This window comes from Dipodomys merriami, unplaced genomic scaffold (genome assembly GCF_024711535.1).
Source record: "Dipodomys merriami isolate MVZ:Mamm:240054 unplaced genomic scaffold, mDipMer1.0.p SCAF_9, whole genome shotgun sequence".
NCBI classification, from domain to species: domain Eukaryota; kingdom Metazoa; phylum Chordata; class Mammalia; order Rodentia; family Heteromyidae; genus Dipodomys; species Dipodomys merriami.
The window spans coordinates 20,400,269-20,419,774 of record NW_027206512.1 but is presented as its reverse complement, the minus strand read 5'-3'; the positions used below and the strand labels follow the sequence as shown (position 1 = coordinate 20,419,774).

The following is a 19,506-nucleotide window of genomic DNA, read 5'->3' as shown; positions in this document are numbered from 1 at the left end:
TCTGTTTTCTTCCTGAGAAGCAAATAAGGCACTTTGCTGACAAAAATGAGTAAAAAAAAAGTTTTGGCAGAGTCTCAAGATCCCCATGAGACAGGACAGAGACTTCTGAAGCCAGCTGAAGCCTGGGAAGTCCCCCCCGCCTTTTTTTTTCCTCTGGAAGGGAGGGGACTATTGTAATGGTAAGTTTCACTCGGAGAGGAAGAAAGGGTTGATGATCAATCAAAAAAAAAAAAAGTGCCATTCCTTTGACTTTTTGCCAGTTTCTTGCTAGATGATGAGAGACTTTAAATTTTTCTCTGAAAAATATACATGACTTGTGCATATTTGAAACAAAAGCCATCTTCAGAGCAACACAGGAACAAGTTTCTGCAAACCCAATGGAGAGATCTACAACGCTAGGGGCTTCCGTGAGAGCCCAGAACTTCCAGAGGATTTTCATTTGAACTGTGGACCTGAAGCTCTGTGCAGGGCCGGCACCTTGGAGTGAAGCTGGGAAGATCTTGCATATTGGGAAGAATTTGTTTCTGTAAACCTGTCTCTTGGCAGGTATTTCTGTAGATGCTGCTTTATTTGAGTCAGCTTTGGAATGAACTAAAGTCTAGAATCATGTGTTTGACAGGATGAGAACTCCTGAGAACTTCGATGAGGCCAGAGCCACGCTGAACCCCCACAGGACCCCCAAGGGAAGATATATTTATCTAGAAATTTTCCTGGAAGGAGGAGCTCCGTGGGGCTTTACTTTGAAAGGTGGCCTGGAGCATGGAGAGCCATTAATCATTTCCAAGGTATGTTTCTTGTTTCAGTATTATTATGCAAATTGGGTTTTTCTCCTAACTTTCACTAGGTTTGCCAAAAATGCAAAATAATTCCGAAAACTGCCTGTTAATTTGCTGTTTCATACCGTTCTTGATTATCCTGAAAAATTTTTAGATGGCTTGGTATTTGAAAGCGAAATGTTTAGCTCATTTCTTCTGTGAAATACCAGGGGGGGAAATATGCTGATTTGATGGATAATCCCTCTCTCTCTCTCTCTCTCTCTCTTTGTGAATGAAATAATTCAAGATCAGTCACCATGTGAGCTTTTCAGTTATAAACCAGATCAAAGATTATCAGCCTAGTAAAATGGTGACATTAGTGTATGTACAGAAAAATACATTCTTTCACCCTTCAATTGAAAAATCCAGCTTTGATTTTTAAAATTTGTTTCTATTTTTGTATAATTGAGTGTATAGATCTCACTTATTGTTTTTAATATGGAGAGGAGAATTACCTCAGCTTTCAGGATTATTCCAGAACAAAACACTATCTCTGCCTAATTATTTCTGTGTAAGTAAATGTGCCTCTGTGTATTTAAATGTATTTTGGACCTTAGTTATCCTCCAACATGTCTCAATTCATTTATCTTTTGGTGTGAGTTATTATGACTATTGAATAACTTTGTGTGCATTAGGGTTGACATTTCTGCTTTTGTGTTCTACTGAACTGATTAACATTATTTGCTGTATTTATTTTAAGAATGATGAATATACACACAATTTAAATGCTTTTCACAAGGAATGTTTGTAATGGAAGGAGAAAATTATATTATTTCTTTATGTATTTATTTATTGTGCCAGGACTGGGGCTTGAACTCAGGACCTTGAGCTCTTCCTTGGCTTTTTTTTTTTTTTTTTTTTTGATTCAAGGCTGAAGCTCTTCCATTTGAGCCATTCCTCTACTTCTAGCTTTTGCTAGTTAATTCGTGATAAGAATCTCACTGTCTTTTCTGTATGGGCTGACTTTGAACTGGGATCCTCAGAGTTCAGCTTCCTGAGTAGTTAGGATTATAGATGTACATCACCACACCTAGTTTCTTTCATTTTTATGTATGGGCTCTTGTCTCCATGATTGCAAGATGGATGCTGCATCTCCAGTACTGTATCTTCATTCCAGACAGGTTCTTGGCTTGTTGTTTCCTTTTGCTAAGTTCTCATTGATTATGAGCTGGGCCACATGACTACTTGCAGGCCAATCACTGGCAAAAGGAATTGAAATTACCAGAGTAGTTTATACCAGTTAGGGATTGTCTCATGGATTCTGTATTAGGGACCTTTCAGAAGTCAAGGACCTTGCCCTGAAAAATGGGATGAAGTGGTGAATGGCTATTGAGTAAACAGCTGAGAATATCTGCAGAAAGCATATTAACTTTGCATTTTTATCTATCTATCTATCTATCTATCTATCTATCTATCTATCTATCTATCTATCATCTGTATCTCTATCATCTGTATATCTCTATCAGCAGTAATAGAGTTTGAACTCAAGGCATGAACCATGGTTATCTCTGGATTTTAAAACTCAAGATTGCACATTCAAACTGCCTGTCCTTTAATTATAAAATATTATATACCCATTCATTAGAATGTTCTAATCCTGCCTCTAACGAGCCAATATCTGTAATCCTCCTGGATGTCTACAAAATGGGTACATAATACTATCTACTTTAGTGGTACATGTAGGATTAAATATGCCCATGCATTTAACACAGTGCCTGTTATATAGGAGCCTTCCCCCTTTACCCCCCAAAAAATCTTAGCAAAGTTTGTGACTGTGGCTTTTTATTATTCTAGGAGTCTTTTATATTAGGAGACAAAATTGTCTTCTGTACAAAGATCCAAAATAATAGTGATCTAAAAAACATCAGCATTTATATGTCTCTCACAGAAGAGCCTAAGCATGAGCCAAACTGGAAGATAAATGTTGTCAGGGACTCAAGTTCCTTCTGTTTTCTTTTTCCATCCTGAGGTGATGTCCTGTTGGCATGGTCCAAGATGACTTGATACCCCCTATGCTTTCCAGCCAGCAGGGAATAATGGGACAGAGAGAAAGACAAGGCAATTGCTACCAGGGTACAATTAAGTCAGTCTTCTCTGTCTAGGATGGTAGTCAACAGCCAGATTGTGGCTATTTCCATTTCAAATAAAGATAACCCAAAATGAAATAAAAATGGAAAATTCTGCTTTTCATTTGCACTAGCTATATTCCTAGTGTTATATCATCATCAGCTCTTGAACTTCTCACCCATCTTATCTGTCTAGTGAAGCCTTATTCATTCCTAGTTCCAGTTACTCCCTGTGAAGTTTGCCTGAGGTCACTCAGCTGAGTTAGCCAGTCTCTCTTCTGTATTCCTGTATCCAGTACTTATCATTTGAATCATGATTTTTACTTGTGTTGATCACCTTCTCAGAAGTTGATGAGCTTTTTTTTTTTTTTTTTGTCACTCATGGGGCTTAAACTCTGGGCCTGGGTGCTATCATCCCTCAACTCTTCAGCTCACAGCGAGCGCTCAACCACTTGAACCACAGCGCCACTTCTGGCTTTTTCTGCTTATGTGGTACTGAGGAATCAAACTCAGGGCCTCATACATGCAAGGCAAGCACTCTACCATTAAGCTACTTTCCCAGCCCTGATGAGCTTGTTTTACAGCAGGAATGACTTTCTTTTCATCTCTGCCACATAACACAGAGCTTGGGTTTATAAATCTTGGTTAAACAAATGAAAGAGCATATTCATTTTGCATTTCTAGGACTCAGCACAGGGCCTGAGACTGAGTAAGTGCTCAATAATTTTTATTGACTTAACTAGACAAAATAGAGTTGAAGCAGAGAGCAAGGAGGGTGCTGGACAGATCTCAGAGATAGGACATGTATTAGTTTTCTATTGCTGCTGTAACAGATTACTACAAATTTACAAATTATAGTTCCATAGGTAGGAAACTTGACGGATTCTACAGGACTAAAATCAAAATGTCAGCATGGCTTTGCTCCTTACTAGAGGCTCCAGGGGACTTCTATTCTTCTGTTATTTATAGCTTCCAGAGGCTGGAAATTCATTTCTTTCTTTCTTTTTTTTTTTTTTTTGTCGGTCGTGGGGCTTGAACTCTGGGCCTGGGCGCTGTCCCTCAGCTCTTCAGCTCAAGGCGAGTGCTCTACCACTTGAGCTACAGCGCCACTAGAGGCTGGAAATTCAGTAAGTCCCCCATCTATCCTGCTATGTTTTCCCCTCCTCCCATCTTCAAACCAGCCACAGCAGGTTAAATCCTTCTCACATGATCCAACTTTTAACTCTACCTCTCTCCTATTCTTTGTCTTTGCAGTGCTGAGGATTGAACCCAGGGCCTCATGAATGTGAGTGGAGCATTGTACCACTGAGCTGTGGTCCTATTTCTGTCTTCTATTTTGCATTGTGTCTACTAAGATCATCTTTCTATTTTAAAATCAGCTAGTTAATAACCTTAATTCCACTTGCAACCTTAATTCCCATTTGCCATAAAACCTAACATATTCACAGGGTCCAGAGGCTAGAGGGCTAATGTCTTTGGGGAGAAAGGGTATTATTTTTGCTTAGCCAAAGGGGTTTGAACATTAGTGAAAGTTCACATATTTAAAGCAGAATGAGAGATGAGTCTAAGTTGAAATTTTGTGGCTGGATCTTCTAGATTTTTCTTCCTGGGAGAGTGATAAGGTGCACATGAGCCCTTGTACTGCTTATCAAAGGTCCCTCATTCTCCCAAGGTAGGGAGATTTTCTTCCTGGGAGAGTGATAAGGTGCACATGAGCCCTTGTACTGCTTATCAAAGGTCCCTCATTTTCCCAAGGTAGGGCGGCTCCCTATTTTAGAGGACTCACTGAGCCACGCATATGAATGGCACATATCCACTATGCACAGCCGTTATCAACTGTCAACTTATGGATGACAATAGATTGGATAAAGTATCGTGTTTCTTTTGGTACAAATGAGGCAGGAACATGATTGGGGCAAAGCAACTATAAAGGGTTGGTAATCAAAGAAATTATTTTCTAATTGTTTTCTTTGGGATTTAATGACCTTGAATAGGAAAGGTGGGGATAAAGAAAGAGCCTTGGAATTGGTGAACTTCAAACAGACAGGCTAATTTTTTAAAAATTGTGATTGTAAGTAGATGTTCAGGCAATTCAATAGTTCAGGAAGTTGGCAGCATGACATTTTTATGACTCACTGGCTCTATTGTAGCTGGAAAAAACAGCTCCACCTGCAGCTGGGATGCACCTGTTAGGGGCCCGTGCATTAAATGATAACAAAAGTGGCAATAAACAACAACTGGTGCCCTTACTGAGTGTTTACTCCTCTAGTCCAAAAGATCCACATATGTGTTTCACTTGTAACTTCATAAGGAAGGTAGCTCTAGGTCCTCAATGATATCCATTGAGGAGATAGGGCCCCAAATGTCAGTAACCTCTTATACCTGTAGATAATGGGATTGGGATCTGAACTCTCATCTTCTGCTTCAGATATCTATGCATTTACTCTATGGTGTCATCCAGTCAACACTGCCTGCTTTGTCTAGATTCTACACCTATTATCTGGGTGAAATATAGAACTGATCATATATATATATATATATATATATATATACATACATATATATATATATATATATATAATATTTGTTACACACACACACATTTCAAATCTGTTGGAAGAAAAAAAAAAGCCTTTCAAAATAAGGTCCCATAAAATACTTTTGGCTACAGTTTAAGCAACTTCTTTAAGTTGTTCAATACCCATTACATGTACTGCTCTGACACAATCTCAGCCATAAATCTCCTCCCATTTTCCTTCTGCAACAAAGCAAGGCTTACTCACCAGATCTTCCCTGAGTTCAATTTGAAGAAGTCTAGGCTGCTAATTTGGTTCACTGCAAGGTCATCTTTTTATTCCCTACAAGTGTGAAGTTAATGGTATTTTTTTTTCTTGCCAGTTATGGGGCTTAAACTTAGGACCTGGGTGCTATCCTTGAGCTCTTTTGCTCAAGGCTAGTGCTCTACCACTTTGAGCCATAGCTCTACTTCCAGTTTTTGAGTGGCTAACTGGAACTGTTTGAGTGTCTCACAGGAACTTTTCTGTCCTTGATGGCTTTGACCTGTGATCCTCAGATCTCAGCCTCTAGAGTAACTAGGATTACAGGCACGGGCTACTCATCTAGTTAATCATTATTCTGATCTTTGTTTTGATTGATTGATTATTCTGGGGCTTGAACTTAGGGCCTAGGTGCTGTCCCTGAGCTTTTTTGTTCAAGGCTAGTGCTCTACCACTAGAGCTACAAATCTACTTCCTACCTTTTGGTAGTTAATTGATGATAAGAGTATCACAGACTTTCCTGCCTGGGATGGCTTTGAACCTTGATCCTCAGATCTCAGGCTCCTGATAGCTAGGAATACAGATATGAGTCACCAGTGCCCTATGATTTGTTTATTTTGAGATAGGGGCTTACTATGTAGCCCAGACTTGCCTGGAACTCTCCATCTTTGTGCTGGAGTCTCTAGAGTGCAAGGATTACAAGCATATACCATGGTACTTGGCTCTAACCTTTTAAAACACTCAGTCCTTCTGAGTTTCTCTATATATCTGCCTTGATTTTTCCTTTAACATCCTTTCCTCTTCAAACCACCTAGCCTCATCTCTCTGCTGCCTTTAAACTAACTTCTTTCTTTCTTTTTTTTTTTTTTTTTTAAATTTTTTTTTTTGGTCCGGTCGTGGGGCCTGAACTCTGGGCCTGGGCACTGTCCCTCAGCTCTTCAGCTCAAGGCTAGCACTCTACCACTTGAGCCACAGCACCACTTCCGGCTTTTTTTTTTTTGCTTATGTGGTGCTGAGGAATCGAACCCAGGGCCTCATGCATGCAAGGCAAGCGCTCTACCACTGAGCCATCTTCCCAGCCCACTAACTTCTTTCTTACTTCACTATTTAATCCACATTTCTTCTGTTTCAGCATTGTAGTACTTCCTCTCTCCTGGCACCTTTCCTTAGTTTATGCTACTTTGTAATAAGGTAGCTATTTTCATTTAGCATCCTGTGAACAAACTAATCTCTTTAAGGCTGCATGGATTTGATTCACGCTGTGTTTCCTACTTCTTCTGACAAAGTATTTCTTATTTCACACCCAGCAAATTCATAGTAACTGATAAGTGGCTTATAGAATTTTTCAGCTCTAAAGAATCCTAGCAATCATGTAATCCACATTCTTATACAGAGAAAGCTGGGATATCAAAAACTTCATTTATTTGCCAAGGTGGTTTTGTTTTAGCAAGCAATTGTGTGGAGGGGGGTGGGTGGGTGGTGGGGTATAAAGCACAGGTAGTAAAGGATAATTGTTTTTCTGGTTATATATTTACTATTTTGTATGAATCCCAGTTCCCCAGTGAGACTGTGAACTTCTAGAAGCTGAATGTGTTCTTTAGTCCTTCCTTCCCCCCTCCACCTTCTCCTTTCTCACTTCTTTCCTTCTTCCTTTTTTTTCCTGTTAGAAAAGTTTACCTTATGCATAACAAATATGCAAGTGAAAATATGCCATTGAATAAAAGGGAACATAAATGAATATTTTTAAAGATCTTGAAAATCTTTTCTTAGAAAAGCTGTGAAGGGTGAGTACAAACAGAATATTAGGAAAAGCTTCTTTAAAAAAATTAAGACAATATGGACGCGCTCTCTTAAAAAAAATTAAGACAATAGCTGAGCATTGGTAACTTATGCCTGGAAGGCTAAGATTTGAGGATTGGAATTCAATCTTTCAGTTCAGGCAGAAAAATCTGAGAGACTATTATCTCCAATTAACCACTAAAAAAAACCCCCACAAAAACAAAAACAACGCAACAAAACAAACTTGGAAATGGAGGTGTGGCTTAAGTGGTAGAGCACTGGCCTTGAGTGAAGAAGCTAAAGGACAGCGTGTGCACGCACACACACACACACACACACACACACACACACACACAAATCCCCCCCCCACACACACTACAATAATAGTAATAAGACATGCAGGTTAAGTTTAATGCTGTCCTTCACACACATAATATTAGGTAAATATGTCTGTTGGCAAAATGTCTGTTGGATTAAAAAAATTGGAGGAAAAAAAAGAAACACATGTTTTATCTAACCTTTCTAAAGTTACCTAAACTTTGATTAAAATGTTTATATATATGGCGTCACCAAGTAAGCTTTTGATCCTTTAATGTTGTTGGAAATAACTTACTCAAGTAGCATGCTTACGGCCAAATAGACATCAGAATCAGCAAGAAGTCTGTTTTCTTTTAAAGTTAATATATTTCCAAGGCTTTGTTTCCTCTGCAGAGAACACATTTTAATTGAAGAACTATTCATCTCATTTTAGTGAGCCCACAGTGTGGTTGGAGATACATAATGAGAAACTCTCTATCAATCTCTGAAAAAAGCTCCACAAAACCTCAAAAGACATTCTGGATGTGAACTCACCCCAGGACAGATTCTTCCCCATCTCTGCCTTTGATGTGGTTCCAAGCAGTGAGCATCTTATCCAGAGTGCTACAGGGTTGTTCTCCCAGGTGGTCCAGCCAGGACTCCATCCATTTCTGGCACTCTGATTTCCTAGGCACGTCTCAGAGAAATAAAACTAGGGAAAGGGGCTCCAGTGAATCTAAGCATTGTCTCTCTCCCTCTTCTGGTGGCTCCCTCACCAAAGCTCCACTAGTCCACCATTGGGTATGTCTGATTTTAGAATAGAAGTGAAAGTTCTTTGCTGCCTTCCCAGGATGCTTTCCTAATTTGGCAGAGTGAACACTGAGGTGGTTCTTATGTGTGTTTTATTATTCCTCACCTTTATCATTCCTCTTTTTTTTTTCTTGGAGACCTATGAGATTTTTAATCTAAGGCCCTTAGTTCAAGCCCTAGTTCTGGCAGAAAAAAGAAAAAGAAAGAGGAGGAGGAAGAAGAAAGGAAAGGGAGAAAGAACAGAAAGTATGGACATACCAAAAACACCTAAAAATAAAAATTTAGGTTAAAAATCTACATGGCTGGTGCTGTGCCACCTGAGCCACACTTCTACTTCCTACTTTTTGCTGATTAACTGGAGAGAAGAGTTCCTCAAATTTGTCTGCCCAGGATGGCTTCCAAATCAAGATAATTGGCTGATTTTCTATAACAGGGCTAGAGTTGCTACATCATATTGCAATAGTGATCAGGCCAATGTCCAGAAATGTATGTTTATGTAAGATAATCTCAGAGTATAGTAAATGCTCTCAAGCAATAAAAAACAAGCCAGTCTGATGGATTCCAGTGTGAAGGCATCTATGGTGAGCAGAGGAGACCTTGAATAGGATGATGAGAGTTTTCTGAGATGACACCTGTACTTAGGCCTGATGGACGGACAAGTGAGAAATCAGAGGTTTATAATCCTTTAGACAGAGGCATGGAAGTCCTATAATATTTGAGTAACAAAAGGCAAGGCAAGAAGCATCTTAAGCAGGGGAGAAGGTATCTGAGATGAGAATGAACAGGTAGACAGCTGCCACCACACGTCTCCATTTACTCTTGGGAAGATGGGCTAATTATAGGTAAACTCTGGGAGGTTTTTGGTGGTGGCTCTTCATGCCAATTTCTCTTCTTGATTTCTTCTTTCTTACATTTCTTAGGCACTTCCTGGGACTATGCTCAGGAGGGTCTTCCAAAAGACAACTTCCAAAATGATCATTTATGGATGGATGAGCTGGGAACATGGCTTAGAGGTAGAATGCTTGCCTAGCATGCATGAAGTCCTGGGTTCAATTCCTTAGTACCACCTAAACAGAAAAAGCTGGAAGTGGCTCAAGTAGTAGAGTGCTAGCCTTTAGCACAGAGAGGCTCAAGGACAGTACCCAGGCCCCAAGTTCAAGCCCCAGGACTGGCAAAAAATTAAAAAAAAAATAGATGGATTGGTGAAAAAAGTCAAGCAGGCTATAGGCATGGCTCATGTTTTAGAACACCTTTCTAGAAGATGTGAGAACCTGAGTTCAAACCCCAGTACCTTTTTTTTTTTTTTAAGGTAGTCAAGAAATAGTCTTTTGTTGATGAGATAAATTATTTTTCTTCAGGGCTGGGAATGTGGCTTAGTAGTAGAGTGCTTGCCTGGCATGCATGAAGCCCTGGGTTCGATTCCTCAGTACCACATAAACAGAAAAAGCCGGAAGTGGCACTGTGGCTCAAGTGTTAGAGTATTAGCCTTAAGCAAAAGAAGCTCAGGGACAGCATCTAGGCCCTGAGTTCAAGCCCCAGGATTGGCAAAAAAAAAAAAAATATATTATTCTTCAGTCCTCTCTTGGATTATTTTCAACCCAAGCTGACAAGATTTGCTGGGGTTGCTCTTGCCACAGAGATATGGCTAACTTTATTGGGGCCCTGCTTTGTCACAGACATACTAGAATACGTGAGCTTCGCAAAACTCTGTGAGATCCTACTTTTGCATTTTTGATGGAGAAATTAGAAGGGTCATAACCTACTTAGAGTCTAAACCTTTTAAACTTGAAGCCTGCAAAATCCTTTCACTGTGCAAAGGTCATTGTCAATTTTCTAGTTCCAATATAACCCTTCTATCTATGTCAGACAGGTTGCAAGAAATGTGTACAAAGGGGTATGTGTGAACGGTGTGAAGCTGGAGACTCCATGGCATTGTTAGGTTGGCCCGTGTGATAAAATGAGGGCTATAGAGCTCTATGCCTGGTCCAGTTGGACCCTCTTAAATCTTCCCAGATTCTGCATTTTTTTTATTACTGGGGCTTGACCTCAGGGCTTTGTACTCTTTCTTAGCTTTTTCACTCAAAGCTAGAGCTCTACCCACTTGAGCCATATCTCCACTTCCCACTTTTTGGTGGTTAATTAGGAGTGAGTAACAGATTTTCCTATTGTAGCTGGATTTGTATCATGATTCTCTGAACAGCCTCCTGAGTAGCTAGGATTCCAGGTGTGAGCCACCAGTGCCCAGCTCTTGCTGTTTTATTTGTATCAGATTCTAGCCTTGGTATCAGTTTACTGCTCTGATTGTTCCGATTGGAAAATTCCATCACTTGATAGGCCATGATATAATCTTAATCTCCAAGTCTGGTTTGATACTGAAGGAGAATATCAAATGAATATTAAGTCTTTTGAAGCCTAAAAGGGCTGATTGCTGTTAATCTAGGGATTCAGACTTGAGTTGCCAACTGATAGAGTATTGATCTGCGAGAGGAACTTTAACTTGTGGCCACCCAACTTGGTGAAGAAATCTGGTTATAAGACGGGTGCAAGGAAGGGCCTGTCCTCAGGGTTTCCAGGTACCTAATATGATCTCATTTGTTTGTTGCTTTCTAGTTCTTGCTTAGTTAGCAACTAGGTGCTTGTGCTATGCCTTCATTGATTCTTTCCATACTCAATCTGCCTGCTCTTTAGCATTTATTTTTCTTACAAGATACGTTTTCCAGCTGTCCTCATAGTACAGTAGGGAAGATTCTCTAAGCTATTGCTGCTGTGGTCCAAAGTCAACTTGAAAGGATCCTTCACATCCATCCCAGGGGACCACCTGGGGGTAAGCAGGCATGAGAAAGGTTTATTAGAGAGGCCATATTTGCCAGGAGAGGGAGCACATGGCACCTGTCCCTATTCAGGTAGCAGTCCTCCATTTTTCACTTGTCTTGGTTTCTGGAAACTTAAGTTAAACAGATCCTGGTGTTAGACAGATCTCAAAAATTTTGCCAAGGGGCTGGGAAGGTGGCTCAGTGGTAGAGCGCTTGCCTTGCATGCTCGAGGCCCTGGGTTCTATTCCTCAGCTCCACATAAGCAAAAAGAAAAAAGCCAGAAGTGGTGCTGTGGCTCAAGTGGTAGAGTGCTAGCCTTGAGCTGAAGAGCTGAGGGACAGCACCCAGGCCCAGAGTTCAGGCCCCACGACCGGACCCAAAAAAAAAAAAAATTTTGCCAAGTGCTGGTGATTCATGACTATATCCTAGTTACTCAGAAGGCTGAGATCTGAGAAGCATGATTCCAAGAAACCCTGGCAGGAAGGTCTATGAGGCTTTTTTTTTTGCTGGTCCAGGGATTGAACTCAGGGCCTGGGTGCTGTCTCTGGGCCTCTGTGCTCAAGGCTAGAACTCTACCACATGAGCCATTGTGCCACTTCCAGCTATTTCTGATTAGTATACTAGAGATAAGAGTCTCATGGACTTTCCTGCCTGGGCTGGCTTCAAACCATGATCCTCAGATCTCCTGAGTAGCTAGGATTACAGGTATAAGCCACTGGCACCCAGCTTGTCTATGAGACTCTTACCTCCCATTAACCAGGCAAAAGCAGAAGTAGAGGCATGGTTCAAGTGGTATAGCATCAGCCATGAATGAAAAAAACTATAAAAAACAGTGCCCAGACCCTGAGTTCAAGCCCCAGTACCAGCATGTGTGCATGCACATGTGTGAGCAAACACACCTACCTCCCTATAATTCCCCCAAAAAAAGAAAAAGAAAAAAAACCAACAACAACTGTGATATGAATTGGAACAAAGTAAAGGCAACTAAATGGGTAGGAAGCACTTTTTAGTTACTTACACTAGGTGTCCAGCACATTGGGTCTTAAATTCTATCCTAAGCAACACATTTGCTGTTTTGAATGTAGGACAAACATGGAATTTAGAGAATGGTCTTCCTCTTTTCTTTACAAAAGTTAAACTTGATAGCAAAGGTTGGATGAGTATAACTTAAGCTTATATCAGCTATATGTGTCCTCCGGGAAGTTGGCATTTTTAGGACTTGTCTCATAGAAACTGGGAAATGAGATTCTGGAATTCAGACTCAGGATCTGGCTGGCTGGCCTCCAGAAACAAGTGTACATGTTGGATGTGAAGACAGATAAATGGAAACAATGAGGAAATGGGTAAGTTTTTTAGGACAGGAAGGCAAGAATAGCTGACATTTTCTCTTGTGCCTTATTGCATGTTGTTTGTTTTTCGTATTTTTTCATCTGGGTGTTTACAAATGAGCAGCTTGTCAAAAACAAGGCAGCCATTGACTTAAGAATAAGGCAGTATGAGGAAGCTTAAAAGAATTAGTCTTACATTTCAGAATTGTCTTCATAGTTACAGAGTTACATAGTGTTACTTCAGTAAATTGTTGGCTCTTTCTGAAAAGAATTTCTATCATAGTTTCCCTTACATATAGAAGTTAATGATTTTGACCTTCCAGTGAGCCAAGAAGGGTAGCAACTTTCTGAATTAAAGTAGAAAAAGGGGGGGAAATGACTACTATCTTCTATTTTAATGTTTTTTTGGCAGTTCCTGAGTTGGGCTTTGGGACTTTGTGCTTACTAGGAATGTACTGTACTGTACTGTAATGTGTGTGTGTGTGTGTGTGTGTGTGTGTGTGTGTCTGTGTCTGTGTGTCTGTGTCTGTGTGTGCCAGTTCTGGGGCTTGAACTCAGGGTCTGGCACTGTCCCTTTGCTTTTTTTATCCAAGGTTGGCACTCTACTACTTGAGCCACTGCTCCATTTCTTGCTTTTTTTTTCTGGTTAATTGGAAATAAGAGTCTCATAGACTTTCCTGCTCAGGCTGTCCTTGAACCATTATGCTCAGATCTGAGTAGCTGAGATTACTGGTATGAGCCACCAGCACCCAGATTTAGCTGGCTTCTTAACTTGGAGTCAACTACTGTCCCTTGCTGGTGTCTCTATTGCCCCTTTGTATCCTTCACAGATAAACATCTTGCATTTGAAGTTTTGTCTCAGGGTCTGCTTCTGAGGAAACCCACATAAAGACAAGTTCCTTGTAGAAAAGACAATGCAAGAATCAGAAATCTGATGGTATCTCTGTCTTCAGAGCCTGTGGCCTTCTCTACTCTGGAATTCAAGCATAAGAACCCCAGAGGATCTTAGACTTTATCTTTTTGGGGGAAAGGAATAGTGCTAGGAAAAATAGAACTCTATCCCCAGATATACTACTTTGTAATTATCACATTCATCTTCTCCCCTCTCATGATGGGTTTGTTTTCTCTTTCTATCCACTGACTTGGTTGATTGACCTCATTATAATTTTGATCACACTTTATTTCTCTCTATGAATCAAACACCAGCAGATTTCTCTCCCTCTCCTCTGAGAATAACTCCTGCCTCTCCTCTGGTCTATATACTAATGGCTAAAGAAAATGTGATCCGTAAGCAGAATAGTCAGAGAAAATGATTCTCACAGACTTTCCTTCTTGGGCTGGCTTCGAACCCTTATCCTCAAACCCTAGCTAGAAATATAGGCCTGAGCCACCAGCACCTGGTGATGTCCTTTTAAAATAAAGGGGATTAGCATTCAAGCATATCCATATTTTATCTTCCCAACTATGCATGTACTTTTTTACACTAACAGTGTTATTGAGCTGTAACTTGCATGCTGTCCTCACAGACACTTTTATTTAAAGTGCCATTGACCTATTTATCTTTTATCTAATTGGAAGCATTTTATTTGAACATAAAGCACAATGTTGAAAGTGAAAGCAATTGAATTTATAGAGGAAGAAAATATAGAAGGAAATAATTGTGAGTGAATTTTACCTGCCAGAGACCAATATCCTTCCTGTGTTTGGAAAAAACATTGGAATCTGGTCTCCCCTTCCCCCCTTATCCCCCCCACATACCCTATGAAAGCTGAGCTAGGTTGGAGAATCAAAATCCAGGAATCTGCCCTCAGCAGGAGAGAAGCAGGCAGATGGAAGGCCCTACAGTTTATTCGCTTGTTAGTTTAAAATTGCCTTTTCTTTTATTCTTTTATTCTTGGTCCCTCATAGAATCCACAGAGAACAGGGATGTTCGCACTTACACATTTGATTATAATAACAGGTCAAGTTCTCTTTGAACATACCCTGCAAAGAAAAGCATCTATGGCCATGAAACCCGGGAGAGTGGTAACTTAATCTCTGATTTGCTGTTTGAATCCTATTAATTATAATTGTGTAGAATCATACAGTGAGCAAGCTTTGGGAGTTTCTGAGGCTGGACTTTTCAAAGACTGCATTCCTCATTAGCCCTTCCCTATTAAAGCATGCTTGAATGATGCCACACAGCCGAATAGTTGGGATTTTTCCCCCCTCTTGTCACAGTCTGAAGACAAAGGCTTCTTCCGCTTGCCAAAGTTCCAGGGAGCCTAGGTTGAGCCTCTGTGACAGCCTTCAGCGGGAGCTTTTTATTCCATCTTGCATTTGCCTCATTCACTAAACAGGATCAAGTCAGAGCGGTGAGTGGAGAAGAAAAATCAATGGGAGAAAAATCTCCCACAGCCTGAGATGGTGCCATGTGCCCTTTCTTCCCTGCACCCGTGCTGAGTCACGATGTGACCTGGGCTAAGGCAGAAAACATGTACAGGTCCTGGGGTTTGAACTCAGGGCTTGGGCGCTGTCCCTGAGCCTCTTTATGCTCAAGGCTAGTGCTCTACCACTAGAGCCACAGTGCCACCCCCTGCCTTTTCCGAGTAGTTTATTGGAGATAAGAGTCACAAAATTTTCTGCCAGAGCTGGTTTCCAACCAGAATCCTCAGATGTCAGCCTGCTGAGTAGCTATGATTGCAGCTATGATCAGATCACAAGCCTGAAAATGCTAGCATTGGTAATTGCAGCTTGCTTGACTTTTCTAAGAAGTAGCAGGATGAGGCTAGGAGGCTTAGGAGCCCTGCCTTTGTCACTAGGCAGCCTTCCTCTGGGCCTCCCAGTCTTTCTGGATGCCACTCTGGTAAACTCATTCCTTTAGGAGCAAAGGAAGGATAATATACTCCTGCCTTCTCAGCCACAAAGACTTGTGAGGATCCAGAGATGACTAGCTCGTGTGGAAAAGTGTGTTATCAAGGCATATTTTTAAATTTATTGTTGTTAGACTTTTACATTGAATTTAGAAGTTGTGTGTAATTGCTTCTGAACTGTCTATGCTTGGACTTCAGCTAGTACCAAACAGATGACATTTTTATATAATTTATCTAAGGAAAAGTGGTGAGGGCTGGCTGTGTAAACTTAAAAAGTAACTTCAGTTTAAGTGTTGCAAGATACAAAGCACTTTCTCCATTCCCTACTGTTCAGTAAGTACAGTGTATCTGAACCAGGCCCTGATGGCTTACACTTGAAAGCCTAGCTACTCAGGAGGCTGAGATCTGAGGACTGAGATTTAAAGCCAGTGGGAGCAGAAAAGCCTGAGAGACACTTTCCCCAATTAACCAGCAAGAAAGCTGGGCTAGAGAGGTGGCTAAAGTGAGAGGATCAGCCATGAACAAAAAGCTAAGTGAAAGTACAAGACCTTGAGTACCAGCCCCTAAAAAAAAAAAAGAGAAAGGAGAAAGGAAGGAAGGAAGGAAGGAAAGAAGGAAGGAAGGAAGGAAGGAAGGAAGGAGAAGATAATGTGAATGGATATTGCTTTGGTTTCAATATATGTACCCCTTCTAATTTCATATGTGTTATGAGACAGGGTCTTTAGCAGGTGAGATTAGTACTGTCATGAAAGGGCTCCAGGGAGCTAGCCAGGCCTTTCGCTCTTCTGCAATATGAGGACATTTGGAAAGTGCCATCATGAGAAATGGCCCTCACCAGACAGCAAACCTGAAGCACCTTGATCTTGGACTCTAGAACCATGAGCAATGCATTTCTGTCAATGTCTCTCAATTACCCTGTTTCAGATATTCTGTTACCTTACCAGAGGACGATATCTACCAGAGAAAGATATCCACAGGCCACCTTCCCTTTTCTGTAAGATCTGAAATAGCACAGTGATAAACTGTAGGACTGGAATTTATGGGCCCCAATCTCATTTTTATCACTTGCTAACAAGATCCTGAGACAAGTTATTTAGGTGTCTATTTAAGTTCTTAATCACCATTTGTAAAAGTGGGATAGAAAGCACTATCTTATAAGACAGTACTTTAAATGAGTTTTAAATGAGTTTTAAATTGAATTTAGAAGTTGTGTATAATTGCTTCTGAACTGTCTGTGCTTGGACTTCAGCTTTAAATGAGTTCATGGAAGTAAGACTCTCAGAACAGCAGGAAACATGTGGCAAGTATCTTTAGTATTCTTTAGTTAGCTGGAAGAGAGTTGAGGGGAGGCAGGAGAAACACAGAGTTAAATGGGAAAACAAAACAAAATCAGGAAAAATCCATGAAAGTCAGTGGGGAAGATGGAGGTCCAGACAGACACAGATGTGCTAACACATCAAAACACACACAAAGGCTAAGATACTTTAGCTTTGTTACATGACCTTTTGCATCTTACTACTGAAAGTTTTAAAAACACATAACACTTGACATCATAGGGCTGGCATGTCAAAATGCCAGAGACTGAGTATCTTAAATAACAGAAAATGTTCTCACAGTTCTTGGGACTGAAAGTCCAAGAAGGGATCAGTACGTTTGTTTTTTTCCATGGATCATCTCCTTGGATCCCAGGTGGCCACTTTCTGACTGTGATTCTTTCATGCATTCATTCATCTCAGGAATCTTTCTGGGGCTTCTATTTTCCTTTTCTTTAACAATATCAGTTAGATTGGACTAAGAATCAGACAAGTCATATTCTGAGATACTGAAGCTTTTATTGAGACTTTTTGCTTCATAGACAATGTGGAGTTAGCTATAGAATTGGAATTGATTCTCGTATCATTTGAAGGAGTCAAAGGCAGTGATGAATCAAGAGTAAGGGTTATAGCTGGGTGCTGGTGGCTCATGCCTGTAATCCCTCCGAAGGCTGAGATCTGAGCATCATGGTTCAAAGCCAGCCCAGGCAGGAAAGTCCATGAGACCCTTGTCTTCAATTAACCACGAGAAAACCTGAAGTGTTGCTGTGGCTCAAATGTTAGAGTGCTAGCCTTGACCTGAAGAGCTTGGGATCAGTGTCCAAGCCCAGAGTTCAAACCCCATGACTGACAAAACAACAAAAAAAGAGTAAGGATGGTTTGAATGTTTCATAAGATACTTGTATGAGACACAGCTGACTTTCATGGAAAAACTATGGAGAAAATCATATGCATTTGGCCCTCATTTTTGCCTTTGTCCACAGTTTCAAAAGTGTCATTTGTGATTGTTTCAGATAGGAAACAATTGTATTATAGCAGAGGTAATTTAATATGAGGACTAAGCATAAGATGCTCACTACCTGTTCACTCAGCATGGCTGCATAGGTAAAGTGGGCATGTGGTGTTCTGTGATATGCCAGAATGACTCAGATCTCTGTAGAATAGAATGTGACAGAACAATAACCCTAAGGTAAGGGAGTAGAGGGGTAGTAAAGCCAGAAGGCTTTTGCTGATCCTTGAGAATGATTTTAAGTGAAAAAAGTGGTAAGGTCAATTGCTGTGTACCAGAATCCAGATATTTGTGTTGATTTGTTCAAGTTATCACATCTAAAACAGCAGTTGCAATTAGCATTGGTTGGTTAAGTATACAATAATCTATAACTATTACCCAAGATGAATATTGCTTTTACACAGGCCAGACAAGCAAATTAATGGGAATGTGCAAGATCAGAAAACGTACATCATTTTTAAAGTCTTTCAGGATAATCTTATTCTAGGCAATTCTCCCAGGGATATGTAGTTGTTGTTAATTTACAGTAATTGGAGTAGGGAGGGGGGACATCCAAGAGCTTCCATTTGGCATTCCTACTTTTGTAGCTTTTTCTCTATGTGTAAAGATAAGGCCAGTTTCAAAGCACATCTACATCATTGATAAAGAAGCCAGAAGATACTCCTGGGCTAGGTCATGTATGACAGACTTGAGCACCTGAGCACATATGTCTTCTCTTTGACCATTGCTCTCCAGTAGTGACTTGGGTCCAGGAATGAACATCCACTCAAAAGTAAGATCTAGAATTCACCAAAGATCTCTAGCACCTTAAGTTCTCTCAATAGAGCAAGACTTGAGTTCAAGCTGACTAGCCAAACTGATCTACATCTACTTACTTACCCAGAGGACTAGATAGATACACATAAATTCATGCATGTGTGCATATTCATTCCAAGAATGCTTGAAAGTGGCCAATAGTCTATAATCTTTTGGTAGCCAAGGAGGTAGCTACATAATTTCCATCCCTCTCCCAGAGAAATTTCTGAGGAACATAACAGTCAGAGAGTTGTGTGGTTCTACTATGGCATTCACTCAGAGCTGTGCTCATTCCAGGCTACTACTGGCTGATTGATGGCTAAGTATAGTGATTATGGAAGCCAGACCAACCTGCATAAGGCTAAGATAGCCACTCTTTGCCTTGGGGTGCCCCAAGGCAAAGGCTGGTCAAGGCTTTCTCAGAATTGTCCTGCAGGTCAACACTCCTCAGTCCTTTCTTCCTATTACCTTTTTATAAATGCCAGATCAGTATCATGGTCAGGGGCCCTCTCCTTCTATTCCAGGCCCCTTTCTCCTTCATCTTCTCTAGCTATAGCTGTTTCCTTAATACATTTTTTGTGCACCTGGTTTTACCTTAACATCGTTTTATTTATTTATTTTTTCTGTCTGTGGTGCTCAGGGCCTGGGCATTGTCCCTCACCTCTTCAGCTAAAGGCTAGTGCTCTACCACTTGAACCACAGTGCCACTTCCAGTTTTCTGGTGGTTAATTGGGGATAAGAATCTCACGGAAGCCAGGTGCCAGTGGCTCATGCTTGTTATCCTAGCTATTAAGGAGGCTGAGATCTGAGGATCACAGTTCAAAGCCAGCCCGGGCAGGAAAGTCTGTTAGA

At 40.6% G+C, this 19,506-nt stretch overlaps 1 protein-coding gene across 2 annotated transcripts in view; it reads left to right on the top strand.

Moving 5' to 3' along the window:
* Positions 1 to 605: 605 nt before the first annotated feature.
* Positions 606 to 19,506, top strand: part of Shroom3 (shroom family member 3) — a 310,920-nt gene continuing 292,019 nt past the window's right edge. For both annotated transcript variants that reach the window (XM_070012980.1, XM_070012979.1), the window contains exon 1: positions 606 to 785. In XM_070012980.1, the coding sequence (XP_069869081.1) occupies positions 621 to 785 (165 nt within the window). In that variant the 5' untranslated portion in view covers positions 606 to 620. The remainder of the gene's footprint in view (positions 786 to 19,506) is intronic.